The sequence below is a fragment of the Clinocottus analis genome, unplaced genomic scaffold (genome assembly GCF_023055335.1).
Source record: "Clinocottus analis isolate CAN_PGR_092001 unplaced genomic scaffold, fCliAna1.0.p SCAF_2, whole genome shotgun sequence".
NCBI classification, from domain to species: Eukaryota; Metazoa; Chordata; class Actinopteri; order Perciformes; family Cottidae; genus Clinocottus; species Clinocottus analis.
In genome coordinates, this window is record NW_027175931.1 from 5784998 (window position 1) to 5801813 (window position 16816).

The 16816-nt window shown below is 42.7% G+C and overlaps 1 protein-coding gene across 1 annotated transcript in view; it reads left to right on the forward strand.

The window, feature by feature from the left end:
- clmpb (CXADR like membrane protein b) overlaps positions 1-3615 on the forward strand; it is a 60635-nt gene extending 57020 nt beyond the window's left edge. The window contains exons 6-7 of the mRNA XM_068585102.1: positions 36-177; positions 2633-3615. Of these exons, the coding sequence (XP_068441203.1) occupies positions 36-177; positions 2633-2966 (476 nt within the window). The 3' untranslated portion in view covers positions 2967-3615. The remainder of the gene's footprint in view (positions 1-35; positions 178-2632) is intronic.
- Positions 3616-16816: the final 13201 nt, after the last annotated feature.

A 16816-nucleotide genomic window follows, 5' to 3' on the forward strand; every position in this document is an offset into this window, starting at 1 on the left:
CTCATCACTCATCACTTCCTCTTCTCCGTTCGCAGATGCGAGGGATGTCGGTATGGTGGCGGGTGCAGTGGTGGGAATATCCCTCGGTGTCCTCATTGTCATATTAATCATCTGGCTCGTCTTCCGCAAGAAAGAGAAAAAGAAGTACGAGGAGGAGGAGACTCCAAATGAGATCAGGTTGAAGCATCTTCTTTTCTTACCTTTTTTCTTTTGCTATTTTGTACTCTGTTAAAAATACTAGTTGTCTGTGTTAAAATGCATGCTAAAATGCCCCCAAAAAAATATGTGTGGGGATTATGAGTGCAGATACTCACGCATGTGTTTCTGTATGTGTTCTTTAATCTGCCTCAATAGTTTAAGGCATGTTGCATTCTTCGACTATCTGAAAAACTGACTAGGAACGTTTACAACAACCCCTTATTAGCTGATGCAATATCTCATGCACAAACAAGGGATCCTGGAGGCATGTGCAGTGTAACGAGACCGAAAAGAGATATCTCGCAACAATACAATTATAGGCTACCTCAGCCACCCGGAGGCGGGGGGGCGGTGCACCTGGAGACGAGACGTATCTGAAGCTCAGTAGACCATATGATATACATACTTGTATGCAAAGATGGCAGGTGAGCTATGAAAAACCAATGCAATTCAACTTTTAGGTCGAAGTTTCTCTTGCTACTCAATGCAGGTCACTGCCCCAGACTAGACAGAAATATTTGCCGAGAATTAAAAGTGAAAGTAAAACATTTTTATGTCTAAGTGTGCTATTGCATTGGAACTCAGTCTGTGTTCAAATTGGTAGAGAGGGGGAAAAAGGATAGAGTGTATGTCACTACTAATTGATATACCAAAGTATTAAATGTGACAAGTCCATACGTACTTAAACTGTAAATACATGTTGTTCTCTGTAACAGTGCTTTCTGACTGGTTTCGCAATTGCTTTAAAACGTAATGAAAAACACAAGATTGGAAAAGTAAGTCAAACGTCTACAGGGAATCACACAGTGGAATTGGATTTGCAGCACATGCAAGTATCATGCTCGTAGAGCTGAAACACATTTAGCTGCAGCTCAGCTGAACGCAGCCTTGTGTTGAGCAATAGCACCAATCTCAGCACGAAGCTGTGCATTAACCTGTGTGTGTGTGTGTGTGTGTGTGTGTGTCTGTTGCTGTCTGTATGTGTGTGTGCTACTCCATAAGTAGCAGTTCAACTGAAACCGCTCAAAACCGCAGTGGCCATGTGTAATGCTAACTGACACAGCAGCAGCCCCTGTTTGCTTGTCTACCTGTCTGCCTGCCTATGCGTGTGTGTGTGTGTGTGTGTGTGTGTGTGTGTGTGTGTGTGTGTGTGTGTGTGTGTGTGTGTGTGTGTGTGTGTGTGTGTGCGTGTGTATGTGTGTTTGACTAAAAATAAAAACAACTACAAGGTCAAGTGTTTATCGATTATCTTTAAAGTGGCCTTCTTTCCACACCCCTCGTGAGTGTGTGTGTGTGTGTGTGTGTGTGTGTGTGTGTGTGTGTGTGTGTGTGTGTGTGTGTGTGTGTGTGTGTGTGTGTGTACGTGCGTGTGTGTGTGGCATCACACTTGACTTCCCTCCTCACTCTGAAGCCTGCGTGCAGTGGAGGACCCTGTATACAGGCAACAGTAATTTTTTTTTTTTTTTTTACGACAGATCCGAGTAGGTGCATATTTACTGATGTAACAATTCATAATGCAGAATGGTCGAGGGACAGCTTGAAGTAAATAATGTAGATGTTGTGAAGTGTTTTCTCTTTTTATACCATGTTAAGAGTCTGAGCCTCTCCACTAATGTGCTGAACCTCCAGCTTTAGTGGCGCATATCTCTTGGGTATGCCTTCGGAACCTGCTGTTTTAAAAAATGTCATTTTTTTTCCCAAGAGTTTTGGAACCTTCTCTGGTGTGTGTGAGCGGGTGCAGTGCAGCCAGCAGAGCACAGATGAGGCGTTGCTATTTCTGACTTTCTGTGGAGAATATAAGCCTTATATCAATGGGATGATATTACCTGCTGACTTAGCCGCCCACACACCCTGGTGACCCGGTGACAGTGATTTATAATAACTGCAGAGATCTGCTGCAATTTCAATACCATCCAAGTGAAAATCACGGCACAAATTATCGTATTTTTGGTGATTAATGTTGGTGGCAATTATAAGTTGTTTTTGCTGCGCAGTTTATTTTCTTCTGTGCGATTTTGTACAGTTTTTATTCTCCTTGTGTCATGAAAGTAGAATGATAATGGAAAGTTTTCATTGTGCTCTCAGAAAAAAACTTTATTTTTCTCCATTCAAATATTGTATCTGGGGAACTGGTGATTTCAGCAGATTTCATTATTCTATGCAAATGTTTTTCACAAAACTCAGAGGCTGGGGGGGGGGGGGATCTCATAAATTACACGAGGGCTCAATATAATGCTGGTCTCATGTGAATAGAGTCTAAGAATAGTGTGAGGGAATGGTGCTGTGTTGAGCTGTTTTGTGGTCTATTGTGTGTGTGTGTGTGTGTGTGGGGGGGGGGGGGTCCTCTTCTCTCTTTTAAGAAGTACAGTTAAAATAAATGGAGCCTTGTCGTCATTGTCGCCCGTGTGTTTCTCTGTGTATTTTCTAACCACAGGGAGGATGCGGAGGCTCCCAAAGCCAAGCTGGTGAAGCCCAACTCCCTCTCCTCGTCCCGCTCCGGCAGCTCCCGCTCCGGTGCCTCCTCCACCCAGTCCATGGTGCACAACAGCGCCCAGCGTGGTCACCGCCCCCGCCCACCTGCTGTCGCAGCTCTCAAGGAAAATGGACAGCCTCCAGGCTTCCCCCAGTCTCCTCCAGCCTACACTTCAGTGGTGCCCAAGACCCCCGAGCCTCCCGCCACTCCCAAATTCAACTCCAGGAACATGTCTGGGCCCACACCGCCAACCCTCATGGTCCCTGCCCAGACCAAGGCCTTTCAGACTGTGTAGGCCTGAAAGCCCAGCACTTCCTGCAGCCATGTGAGACTCCCTTCCCAGCCCGAGCCCCCTAGCCCCCTCCCAAAGACTAAGACTCTTCCATAAACAAAGAAATGCAACTAGTTAAAAGGATGTAATTAAAAGAATCAATACTCTAAGTCCAAAAAGTACTTTAAATGAATGCATACTTAACAAGGGAAAATAAGACATGCTTGCCCCCTTCTGAATTACGTAAAACAACAAAACAAAAGAAAAAACATGACCTGAGACGCAGCGCTGTTTGTGTCTCATCGCTAAAGGCAGAGCTTTTTTTTTCCGAGTTCCGTCTTTTGGCTTTTCGAAGGCACAGGGAAGCACCGTGTGCAGCGAGGTGGAAGGAGCCCCCTGCAGTGGAGCTTTTATTTATTTATCAAATCAAAGGGTTAGGCATGCAGTGCAGATAAAGAAAGGGGGCGTGGGAGGGAGGGGGGGGGGGGGGGGTGAGGAACAGTAAAAGCTGGATGATGAAGTAGATCCAACACTCCGAGCCAGATACCAATGGAGTCATGCAGCTGTTGAGCTTTCGGATGTCGAGAAATACAAGATGGATACAAGCGGGATGGAAACAAAGAGGAGGAGAGCGTAAGACAGCTGCTGATTTTTATTTTCTCTCTGTCTCTCTCTCTCTGGGAGGAGGAGAGAGGGCGTGGGGGTAATTCTCTGATTCATGTCACCCTGCACCTCCGACTCGCTGCCTCCAAGCACCTGCTCCGAAACCACAAACCCCTTTTGCCTCCCAATGGGCCGGGCCGATTGTGCCCATCCATGTGGACAGAGACAGTGTGCGGGCGTGTACATCATCTGCCTCGGTGCTCTCGGTCTTCCGTGCTCTCATAGCGAACCCGTGAGAAACTTGATGACTGACTCGGCTGGCTCCCAAACGGCTCATCTGCTTTACCAATCAGCAGGGGAAACTTCAGGTACACGGATGTAGCATTGACAGTGGAGCCAATCAGTGGAATTGATACCCTCCTCCCCCTCCCACATCCTGTCTACATCCATGGACATCCTTTTCGGGAACTCAATATCTTTCTTGAATAATTAAATAGTATGTATTAGGCCTATAGCGTGTCAATACTTTAAATATAGGGGATAAGCATCTATTAGACCAGCTGGACTTGTTTTTTCTTTTCTTTTTGTTCTCATGTGTTTCTTCTCTCTGAACCGGTCGTAAAGGGTGACAGACAGCTATATGTCCATTCATCCATATTAAGAAGTGCCACCAATCCCTAGGATGGGTCATTATTGTTGCTTTCATTTTTTTAATTTTTTTTTTACTCTTTTGTTTACCTGCTACATTTGTGAACTGAAACCAAAATCTATCACCGTGAATGTGTGATGAACGAAGATGGTAGATCCCATTCTCTTCAGCTCCCTAGAAGGTACAGAATCAATATTGGAGCTAAGGCACAAAGCATTGACCTTGACGTTCAATTTTACAATTACTATGTCTGAATGAAGGGAGCGAGGAGTATGATTCTAGCGACTTCAATTGTATAGGGTGTGTATGGTATCATTGTCAGTGCTCTCCCTGGATCCATAACAATGGAGTGGCACTCGATTGCTGTCTCGCTGAATCACCGGGACCTGCTTGGTTATTGGTCGAGCTGCGCTATCAGCCACTTCCCTTTTTTTGTCGTATATCCTCAGACGGACCCAGTGCAGTTTGATTGAAAGTTTAAAAAAAAAAAAAAAGAAAAAAGGGGCAAGTAGCCTATATAGTGTGCCTTTGCAATCCCTCTTCTCTTCTGGTTTTCTTTCTTCGTCCTTATCGTCAGCACCCCAGTGGTTCGGTCCCTGTTCCCATCCGGCTTTGAGGGTCGACGGGATCAAATGCTGAGAGGAACAACTTCACAAAACTTGCCCTCGTGATAACAGACGCAGAACTAGGGAGCGCCAAGCAGAGTGAACGATCCATGGTGAGAACGCAGTCCCACGCCGTGGGACAATGTGCTGTACGTCCTGTAACCAGTTTTGTTTTATATTGTACATACAGATAGATATACGCACATGATGTCATTTAATTTAATAAATACAGGCGTGTGAGGGTATATACCCCTAACGAAAGAGTCAAATAGGAAATCCAAAAGTGAATGCAAACCCTGTGTTTTTTTGTACAAATGTTGGGCAAACAAGTGAAGCCCCCTGATTCTGACATTTGTCTGTTTGTTTTTTTAACATTTGAAACCCACTACTCATGTGATAGAAATATTGCATACATACGTATGTAATGGAAAGTAAAAATGGAGTAAAATTAACCTTTCTAAAATCAAAATCTCTTTCTAACTAGTAGCCAAATTTTGATGAGGTATTGTACGGATTTTATTGATACCCTGAGGATAGTTTATACAGATTTTTGGTGAACCCGTAACCTTTCCTCGGGCACCACCACTGGGTCACAATTTGGGCTTTGATCCTGAATAATAACTGCCAGATTATCATAAAATCTGCTTTAAGTATTTATAGTCAGCTAATTATTCATGTTTTGGTGAACCTTGACCTTTATTCTGGCACACCATCCAGCTAAAATGTACACATATAAAATTTAAATTTTGCGAGCCTCTTAACCTTTGAACTTGTAAAGACAACAAGCAGTGTTTATTTGAATGACTCAGGACCAACCAAAACCATTGAAGATGCTTTACTGGTTCAAAGAATAGCAAATTGTCAGAATGCCCATCGCTTATATTACGTAATATTTTAGCCTGTAATGAATGTTGCTATCCTCTCCGGGCCGGCAGCGGGGCTTCGATCTTGTTCCACTTCGGAAACAAAGTTTTCACGCTGAAGTAAAAAGGAAGTCATTCGACCTCAAAAGTTCTGAAGACCGACATCTGTCTGAAAAGCACATGCGGTTGGACTTTCACGCGCGGGATTTCACATGTGACCTGTAAACTGTAAGGGAAGATGAGAGAAAAATGCCTTTTATATTCAACCAGAGACAGCGGTTCATATTTGAGCAGGGAAGCTACTGTGTGCGCGTGTGTCTGTGTGTGCGTGCTTGCGTGCATGCATGCATGTTTGTGAATGTGTGTGAGTGCGCCTGTGTGGGTGTGTGCATGTAAATTCAGTATAAGCCCTTGGGCCACACCCACACATCCTCGTGTTAGCCATTCAATGAGTGAGAAGGATCCAGTCAGGCAAAGTAACCTCTACCCAAATTGATGTGACTGCAGACTGGCAGTGTTTATTTTAGGATTCACTGACTTCTATGCCTGTTGAACTCGGCTTCACGGGCAGCAGTCATGTTTTTGCTTTCGGGGGTGGTGTCTCGAGACAAAGCATGTCCATAATTCATAATATTGTCAGCTCTGGAGGCCACTTGTACACTCTCTCCTTGCTCTTGCTGTCTCTTAACATAGAATGCACTTGGCCCTGGGTGCACTGATGGCATCTCAAGGCACACACACACACACATACACGATACAAAAAAAAGGTCAAAGTTGTATATATATATATATATATATATATATATATATATATATATATATATATATATATATATATATATGCATATATATATATACACACACATAAACCGGTACACGTGGCACATTCAGGTCCGCACGGAAATACAGGTGTGTGCTTCATGCACATTCACAGTTTGCACATGCACGCATGCGCTTACAAACACACACACACAGCCACACACAGTCACACACACACACACACGGTTTGCACAAACAAAAGCCCAAACAGCAGTCCTTGTTATTTCTGCTCCTTCAGAATCAATTTGATGGATCGAATGTCTGGGGGTATTACGACTGACTGATGGAACCGGGATACTGAATGCAGCACTGAAAGGGACACTCTACATCACCCAGGGGACATGTGCGCCCTCACACACACACACACACACACACACACACACATACATACACACGCACGCACACACATGTGCATGCAAACACACATGCACTCGGAAATACAAACTCTGCTATGCATCTTAACTATCTGGATGGCATATGCTTAAGGACTTTTTCCTCCATGGGAATGTGCGAGAGTCGTACTGGGAATCGGGAGAGGTGTAACAGGATTGATTTCGGGCCAGGGTTGTAGGCTCCTGCCATTGAAATTCCCTCCACCGCCGAGGAAAGTAGCGGTGGCGGTGGAGGATGGGACGCAAGTCTTCCAGCTGTTAAATTCCTCCGAGCTTTTTGATTTGCTTTCCGGCAACGGCAAGTCTCAGGTGGCAGATTCCCCAGTTTATGAGCCCTCACGTTGCATCTCCCCTCTCATGCGTGCGGCTTTGTGGCCTGACAAACTTGCGCTCTTTCCAACAAATGAATTTTAAGGAGCTTTTGTCAGTTCAGCAGAGAGTGGAGGAGGGAAGTCTTAAAGCACCTCGGAGTGTCAGCGGCACATCCCGTATCATTCTTTAAAACAGTAACCATCAGCACTATATATTGTCTTATTATCAACACTCAGAGGTGCAGTAAACATGAAATCATTAAATGGTTATCCTGCGTTATATGATAGGAGTGTGAATCTCATGTAGCCACTATGTTTTATGTTCTATTAAGCAGTTTTATTTCTGATTGAAGCTATTGAGCAGGGCAAAGTGATGCTCCGACTTTGTGGTTTGGCCTTGTACAGGGGAATGTGATGTATTGTTACTTTTGAGAGGGGAAATGGAGGGGCTGTACTCAACCTCAAGAAAAGAAAGTAAAGGTACCTGCATGTCCTAGGAGATTGAGTAGACGAACGGGAATGCTTTGCTTTGATGTAACATAACTGTATTCGGCTAAAAATAGGAGAAAAAAAAAAAACGGAAAAAAATTTAAAAAAATAAAACCTACAATTGTAAATATATTCACAGAAAATTTTATGAAGCTTTATTTTTGTCTTCTTCTTCATTTTGAATTCATCATCCATGTACTTTGCACTTTTTTTGTGTGCTATGCTCATCACCGGCCTGTGTGGGATCTGTGTGGTTGGCTGCTCCTCCTGACTGCATTGTCTGGACGTCAGGGGGAGACACGCTCAGCGGCGTCACTAAAGGGAAATGTAAGACACTTTTGTTTTCCTTTCTCTCATCTGTTTTTTCTGCCGTGGCTTCTCTTTGGTTTTATAAATAACAGTACAGATTCGTTTTGTTCGTTCGTTTGATGAAAACAATCCATGTAAATATCACAAGTAAAAAAATGTATATTTTTACGACTTCTGAGTTATTACTCTTTCATTTGCAAATAAAATATTCAATGACAACTTAACTGGTCTTGTGGCATCGTGATTTTGGAGTTTGGCCTCTCTGAAAAGAGTCGACGCAGAACAAGAATAGCATGATATATTTAGCCCGAGTGAGATGCATGTAATTATGTTTTTTGGCAAACCTTTGTGCATTATTGTCACTCTCCTTTCTCCTTCAAGCTGATCCTGGAGTGCAGTATCTTTTCATACTATTTACTCTGAAAGGTTATGTACATACATATTCCCATAATAACTATCAGTCAACGTGACGTTTTGTACAGACTTTATGATACCTAGAATGATGAATCCTTTAGTAACTTTAGTGATCACCTGATTTTTTTTCCAGTCGTGCCACCCCAGGTCAAATATTTATCCTGATAATATCTCAACGTTGACAGGAACACCATGGGATTGACACTTAACCATCTATCTATTAGATGGATGACCATGAAAAGACGCCATTCATGTCCCTTTCAGGATGAACTGGTTTAACTTTGGCAATCCTCTGACTTTTCCTCTAGTGCCATAAAACAGATTGACATTTGTATTTGCCAAATACAACTGCGAGTCCCATCAGCCTCTGCTGTCCTTTGTGTTTTGTGCTACTTAGCAAACTCAGATGGTAAACACAGTAAAACCTGTTAAACATCAGTATGTTAGCAATGTCTTGTCCACCATGCTACTGTTCAAGCATTTCGCTATAAGCACTGCAGTACAGAGCTGTAAACTCTCTGTATTGTTAGAATGATTATGCAAAGATATTTATTTCATGCTATTCACAGGGCCCAAAAAAAACAGAATCCTGAAGAATATCTTCTGCATGTGAACTTTCATTCATCCAGTTCTACCTTACCTTCCCTTCAAATTTCAACAACACTGGTATGGGCCTACAACGTGTTGCGTTAGAGACATACGCAGCAGTATAACTAAGCCCACCATAGCCAGTGGTCTTCTAGCAGCTGAGGATGCAGGTTCATGGGGCTCCTGCTTCTCCTCCCTCCTCAACGGTCTCCCTCGATCTCCAGCCTTTTCAACGTGACACGCGAGCCGGCTGCAACAAGGTCAGCGATATCTATTGACCTGTCAGCCACTTATTGACTGACATTTACCTCCTCCCTCTGAAAAGTTCTCCTCATGTTGACAATGTATTGAACTGCCAAGATGGAGTGTCAGTGTCAACCCTGGTTAAAGAGACAGGAGCGCGACTTTATCTTGGGCTTCAAGGATGCACACAAAAGGTATGACAAGTAAAAGTGTGTTGAACAAGTGGAAGAAAACGCGAGAGCGAGCGCCGCGAGAGATATAGTACAATTACCAGGGCGTTCTTTGACATCTGTTTGTTGAGGAGTCGGCTGCAGACTGCTTTCTAAATTTACATCTTTTCAAAACACAGCATCCATATTTAGCAAGATCCCCATGTTTCTGTGGCCAGATCACATTTCTCCCCGACTCTGTTCCATGCCTCTCTGCACATCGTTCCACATGATTAACCATGTGTGCTGGCACTGTCATCAACCCATCTCACTGACCATGCCCACGCACACATTTTCACACACCTAGTCGCACCTAGTCGACGCCGTTTGTTTACAGCTCGGACCCTCGGAAAACTCAAAGTGACTGCCTGTCTTCTCGATAATACTTGTTATTTACACAATTTGTTGTGTCTATTCGGGACACTTCGCGTGGTGTTGCGAATCATCTAATAGCGTGATGTGTCACAATTATGGATTAACACGGACACTTACTCTCTAATTAGCCCAAACACAAAAGTGATAGAATGTGGCATCACACAGATAAGACATTTTTCGCTCTGAGCAAGCTTTGTAGCCTAATTAATACCAAATCGTGTTTTGCTCTTGGTCTCCCTCTATAATCTGCAAAGTAAATACTTGGAGATTGCCACACAAGGCCCGCATAATTGAAGTCGCTTATATAATTGCACCCCCTGGTGTTGATTGCGGATAGCTCCGGCGTTATCTGTGACGCTGATAGCTTCTAAATGAGATGAGAGAAATCATAAGTCACACATCATACATCATCAGTTGAGATTAGTTCACCAGAAATCTCATGTGTGACCTATGCAAATGAAATGGGGAGCGAGTTTTGGAACATAGCTATCCAGGAGTTCAGCTCTGTGTGTGTGTGTGTCATCGTTTTATAATCTCCTTTTGTGAGGCCTGTTTCCTCTTTCTTGGACATTACACTTATCTCTCATCACCAGATCACATATCTTGGGTCCCCCGCAAGAACACTGTAACCTAATTTAACCGTAGACTTGGTCTGTTGAAGAGAAGTTGTCCATGTATGTAGCCACAGTGCACAGTTGTCCCTTGGCTCAATGAAGGAGCATACTAGTAATATAGCTAGTGCGTGCTGTAAATGGGTGGCTTTGCTTATAGCTCCCCCTGGTGGAGTGCAGGAGTAGCAGCAACAAGTGTACCGTTGCTCTCACTAAAAAAAAACCTTTATCTCAGGGTTTCATTCATCTGAGAGCTAATCACCTGTTATGTTTCACAATCAGCTTTAATAAGGACAGTGTAAAAGCACAGTATTTCACTACACCACTGATGGCAGTGAATTATGCGCGAACAGCACTGTGGACCTTTTTACCAGTGCTTTGTGTGTCTTTGTACTGATTATCTCTGGGTAATGAAAATTGCACTGTGACCCACATCTGCAGCATGTTCACTCTCTGACAACCACACTAATTATAGAGCTGCCGTGAATTTAGATAGGGAGGTTAATAGCATGCTATTTTTGACACTCGTCCGCCACTGCTATTCCACTTTAAAAAACTTGAGTTGTCTTTGCGAATAGATGGACTGTGGAGAAACAATCCATATGTGGAGACTGAATTGTAAACTAAATACCTGATACTGTTCTGCCTGACAAGCCCGATTATGATTAATGCACCCATGACATCCTGATGAATGTGAGCATTCATTTAAAATTCTGATTATCTGATTTTTATAGCTTAGGGGGCGAAAATTCCTGCTTAACAAGAACAATTGTGATGTGTTTTATGACTAGCTGCCCAATTAATCACTTTTTTAGGCGCTCTGTCAAAAAAATGTCTGCAGCCTGGCTTCACGAGATACAGATGTGACGCCGGCAAGGTTTCTTAATATGGAATAATTAATTCTTTGACAAAGACGGACAGCAAGATGCATCAATATCAATTTAGTAAACTATAATCTTAATTCTGAAAGCTATTAGTCCATCTAATTGAAAAATGAGGCAATTAATGATACCATATCTTTTAATGGAGCAAGCAAGTAAAATTAACTGTGGGCTAAATTAGACAAAGGAGATTCATAATGCTATGCTCTGCAGAGGAGAACCACTCAGCTGAGGATTTCACCTTCAGACTCTGAGCTACAACTCATGGTTTTTATTATTACACCAGCAACTCGCCTCTTGGTGAAATTAAAACATATATATATATATATATATATATATATATATATATATATATATATATATATATATATATATATATATATATATATAATCTTTACATCTGCATTTTGATTTGTGTGTGGATTTATTTCATATCCTACAGGATAACAATTATAGAGACAGGGTGCACTTAACACATGTCAGATGCTTGTGCTTGACACAGTGGATAATACTTGTTATAACCATGGCAAACAAAATACAGACAATCTTAATTTGTACTTTTCCCAGCAGCTTCAAAAGCCGAACATGATGTGCTGTGTATTTAAACAGTGCAGTCTTGTCTGAAATTAAAGCAAATTACAAAACAAAGTGGGTGAAAAATTATTTTGTATAATCATAAACTCTGTGCTTCTGACTAGTGAGGCACAGAGTGACTGACGCTCTCGTGTCGCTTCATTGACCGTCCTCTCCAGGACACCTGCACGTCCCCCAGACTCCACTTTGGACACGAGGCACTTCCACCTCAGCCAGCAGAGCCAGCACACAGAGACACACTCACTCTCTCTCACACACACACACACACACACACGATCCAACTGCAGGTCAATGACAGCAGTGTAGTCTGGTAAGTCGCAGAGTGGCTCTCTCCCCCCTCCAGCGCCGAGGACTGCCAGTTAGCAGGTGAGCTATATGCGTTGTGAAGAGCGCGCGAAACCTGGAACAAGAGGGCATGGCCTTTGGGCATCTCATCCCTCAGCTCAGGCTGGAGGAGCCCGGCGAGGACTGGTCGTTCAGGAGCATCGCCCTCCGGCCCTTCCAGCATGGACACCACCAACGCGGCAAGACAGGTTCTCCCTGCGGAGAAAGAACACGACACAAGTAAGACTTTTTTTTCCCCCTATCTTTTCCCGCCCTAATGTTTTTTTTTTTATATAGGTGATTTGCTTTGGTGCTGAAAAGGTTAAATGTAGATGCACATACAGCTGCAGTTTAACGTGGTTTAATACAACACAAACTGTACAAACCTACAATAAGAGCAGGAATTCAGGGTTTTAAATAAAGTGACAGCATTGACAAAGAAGGGCAACAAAGTAGCAAATAATGTCTGATAAAGCAATTCTGCTACATGCTCAGCGATTAGCTAGCAACTAAACATCAGCTAATGAACATAGAAACATTTGTGAAGTTAAGACCAAGATATGTATTGTCTCAGGAGTTGCCAGACATACCGTGATATTTTCTAAACCTAACTGAGTGGGTATGTTTCCCATACTTGAGGAAATGTCTTGCAGAAAGCTACTGTCTCCACTGTGCAGACCAAAACTGAGCAAAAAAGAAGAATGAACATTGCTCTGTAAATTAATGCTAATGTGGCTCTGTGTGTGTTGGTTGTGCAACAATAGGCCATTAACTATATAATGTTAAGTTAAGCTAGCATTAACTTCTTTGTTTAGGTGTTTAAAGACAAGCTTGTATACAAAGCCTTTGTTTTCCTGTTTATTAGCATGATGAAATACAGTTTGAGATAGTAATTAGTGAATTGGTTTTATTATTAGCTATATTAAAAACCTTGTAAAAAAAATACCTACTATACCACTAGCATAAACCTATTGATAAATGCAGTACCTTTCAGTGCATTTGAATCAAATATACATGTTGGCATGTTATAGCAGGAGAAGCTTGGGTGTTGCGATAATTTAGCCTCCATTGTGCTTGTTGGGACTTTTATGAGCGCTTTAATAAGCAGCCTAGCAGAACTGATGAGGTAACACTATGCAATATGTTTTTACTTTTCACATTGTAGTGCAGCATAACTGTAGAAACTACGCCAGAAACACAGAAGGCTGCAGAGACCTAAACATAGATTGTGGTAGTGATGCAGTACACTGTTATTTTGAGAAAAAATGTCATTTTGTGTAGTATCAGGGAACACTGGGAACATTAAAAAAAAAGACGTAAAATGCCAGTACATAAATGATCATAATGTGATTTTTGTGTCTAACATAGTATAATGTAAAAAAAAGAAGAAGAAAATCTATACTCACAGTTGTAAACAGACATGTTTTTCCATTTGCCTGTTAAGTGTATCTACTAAATGGGTTATTGTATGTGTATTACACATCAAAATAGTGTAATATTTTTGCCACAGTCAGGTGTGTATTCTTGTAATATTCTTCTGTGCGATTGCTCATGCAGAAAAAGGCAGCTGGAAATGCAGGATGCTACAACATGACAGTGGTGTGAGATGTTGCTGTGAAACATCCCTCACCTGGGACAGTTGGGCTCTAATTGGGGCTTTGTCTAAAATGAAAACTGTCTGTTAGCAGCCACGGTGGTGCGGTGATTAAGTGTTCATCCCTCCCTCAGTTATCAGCCCCTCCGATGTCATGAATCTGTCTTGTGATTCTCTGGGTAGGAAGTACGCATGGCAACTATGTCGGCACCAGATTACGCCGCTCAGTGATGGTGTCAGAGCACTAAGGGGCATCCGTCTGATGATGTGGCTTGTGAAGACAGCTTCTGGGCTGGAAAAAAAGTTTCTTCTGCATTGTGATCAGATTAAATCAAAAGTGTTAAAATCTGCCAAATGTTTTATGACATACGCCCACCCCGGGCTTCAAATCTCAAGGGTACTTTCAAGCCTAAGGAGCTGCTTCTGTGTTGTTGCTTTATTCACATATTAGGAACCCTGTTACCAGGGAAAGAAATCCCAATTTTGGGAGATTTGGGTGTGCATCTTCCCTTTGACGGATGCTTGAAGCAGTGCAGTAAGTGTCAGACTGCTGAACACTGTGCAAAGAATGTCTTCACACTTGCAATGTTGGGGCATTCTGGGGCCAATTTAATGTTTCAAATTGCAAGTTCATCCTCTTCCCTTTTCTGAAAAAGAATGGACGAGCAATCAATTGCCTGTGAAATTGTGAGCTGATGGACACTGGCAGCTCCGCTGAATAGTTTGTACAGTTCTCACTTGTCAGGTGCCAAAGCTCGTCTCATGTGAATGTAAATTTAGGTTTCATATAATTGCGGTGCCAGCCCCTCTGGCATTCTCCGTTGCAGTATAGCAGTTTAAAAATGTCACTGCTGCCCTGACATTTTTTTGGCTACATTGCTTCTGTTTCCCGCTGTGGGCTATTTTTAAATCTATTACATTATTCATCACCGAATATGTTTTGCTTTTTTTTTGCCTTGCTGTCATTGACCAAATGATGGGATTCACATATCAAACGATAATGTGACAGCTAACAAGACTCGTGTTATGTAATGTTGTGCCGATTCGACTTCTTGCGTGGGTTTCATTTAGAAAACCCATAACTTCTGCTCTTTTGGTGCATACTGTGGCCCGGTCAGCGGGAATTTTACTGCCAGTTGATTAAATTGCTCTTTGGGAAGCACTAATAAAGAATTCATCTGGTACACCCCAGCCCATAACACTTCTCCTGTGGGCTGGCATCGCCCCAAATGGCTGAGAATGGATGTTTTCGCTTCGTCACCTCCTCATTTCCAATCAACAGAATTAACGGCCACTGCTGCCAACTGTGATGTCATGCTTTACCTGTCTGTGATACTGAGGACAGGGGGTAAGAGAGGACAAAGGAAACAGCTGAAGGGGTTCTGTCCAATAGCTTTTAGTATGATAACTTTCTCTGTTCCCGTTCAACAATATATTGAGATAAAAGAACTTTTATGAATGTGTTAATCTGGACTTTTCTGCTTTTTTTTTTAGTTGGCCTATATATGCAGAAGAATTAGGAATTATGTGTTGGAATCACATCCTGCCTTGTCAATCCAGCAGCAAAGTTGTTTTATAGCTTTTCTTCCCAACAATAATCCAGGAAGCTGGTGTCACACCGTGCAGCGATTGTTCCACGGTTAGAAGTCTTCCTGTCGTCTCCACTGTCGGCGCTTCTCTTGCAGACCTCGTTGCGCCTCATTCAGAGCTCGTAATTCTTTTGTTGCCATGAAATTCAGTCAGCTCACAGGTATCGCATGGCCCGTGCTGATGGCACCGGATCTGGCTGAGGTGAGGTGACGCACATCCTGCATCCGGCACAGTCAGGGGAGACCGACACTATCGGGGATTTGCTGGCTCCGTTTTCAGACTGCCCCGTGAGGCTGAAAGGGCTGGGATCTGCTGAGACCTGGCCAAGAAGTAGATTTTGACATAAGTCAAAGCAAATGTTGAGAACGTGTGGATTTAACCCGAGTGGTATACATTTAGCTGAAGAAAACATGGTTCGAGTAAACAAAAAAAAAAAGTTGCCGTCACAGTAAATATCAGTCAATGTAATTGGGAGGAAATGGAGCAGCCAGCAGGTTCTGTAGAACAGATCAATGACCAACATTTAACTGAGAGTGTGTCTGCCCCTTGTGGCTGAGGCTTTGCTCTGACCAGCACTCTCAAATGCTTGCATATACGTCATGTGTTATAGAGAGATATGGAAACATTTCTAATTAGTGTGTGTGTGATATGGGGCCTGAGTGGTTTAAATTATTGAATTGTGTCAGTTTGAGCTTTGCGGCTGATGCTGTGAGAGTTGATTCAGTGTGTGTGTGTGCATGTGCGTGTGTGTGAGTGTGTGTGTGTGTGTGTGCATGTGTGTGTGAGGGAGTGAGTGTAAGGGTACTAATGAGGAACAAGTCAAAGCCGTGACTGATAAATAGGTTAGATCCAAGCCTCGGTCGGCACGAATTGATCTTTTTTTTTTTTCCACCCCTGTGAAATCATGTGCAGCAGCTTCCTCTTATAATCCACAAACAAGGCTGGGATCAAAGCCATGATGTAGTGCTCTTTAAATCTGGGTTTAAGAAACAGGCTCCTCCACCGTGGTCTATTTTGGCAAGAAAAACTATTAAATGGATGATTGTTGACGATGGAGATAACGGGAAGAAAGCGGTTGTCCTGACTACATTCTCATTAAAATGTTTTACTTTAGAAAGTATATGAGGCAAAGCCAGTTTTCTTTCACAGCATATTTGGCTTCATTGTGTATCGTGGAAGAGTTCTGAGCTTCTTATCTTACTGGTACTTATTAGCATGCCACAGAGCTGGGTGGGCATCAAGTCCGCTCAGTAAAACCTTCTGGGAAACTTCAGAAAACACTTTTATTTTAGTTCATTCCAAAAGTCCACTTGCAATGAGAACATTGTGGACTCATAATAAAATGCCCTTTGAACTCCTGAAAATATTTCGTCGTTTCAGTGAGCAGTCGGTTACTTTACCTTGGGCTCTC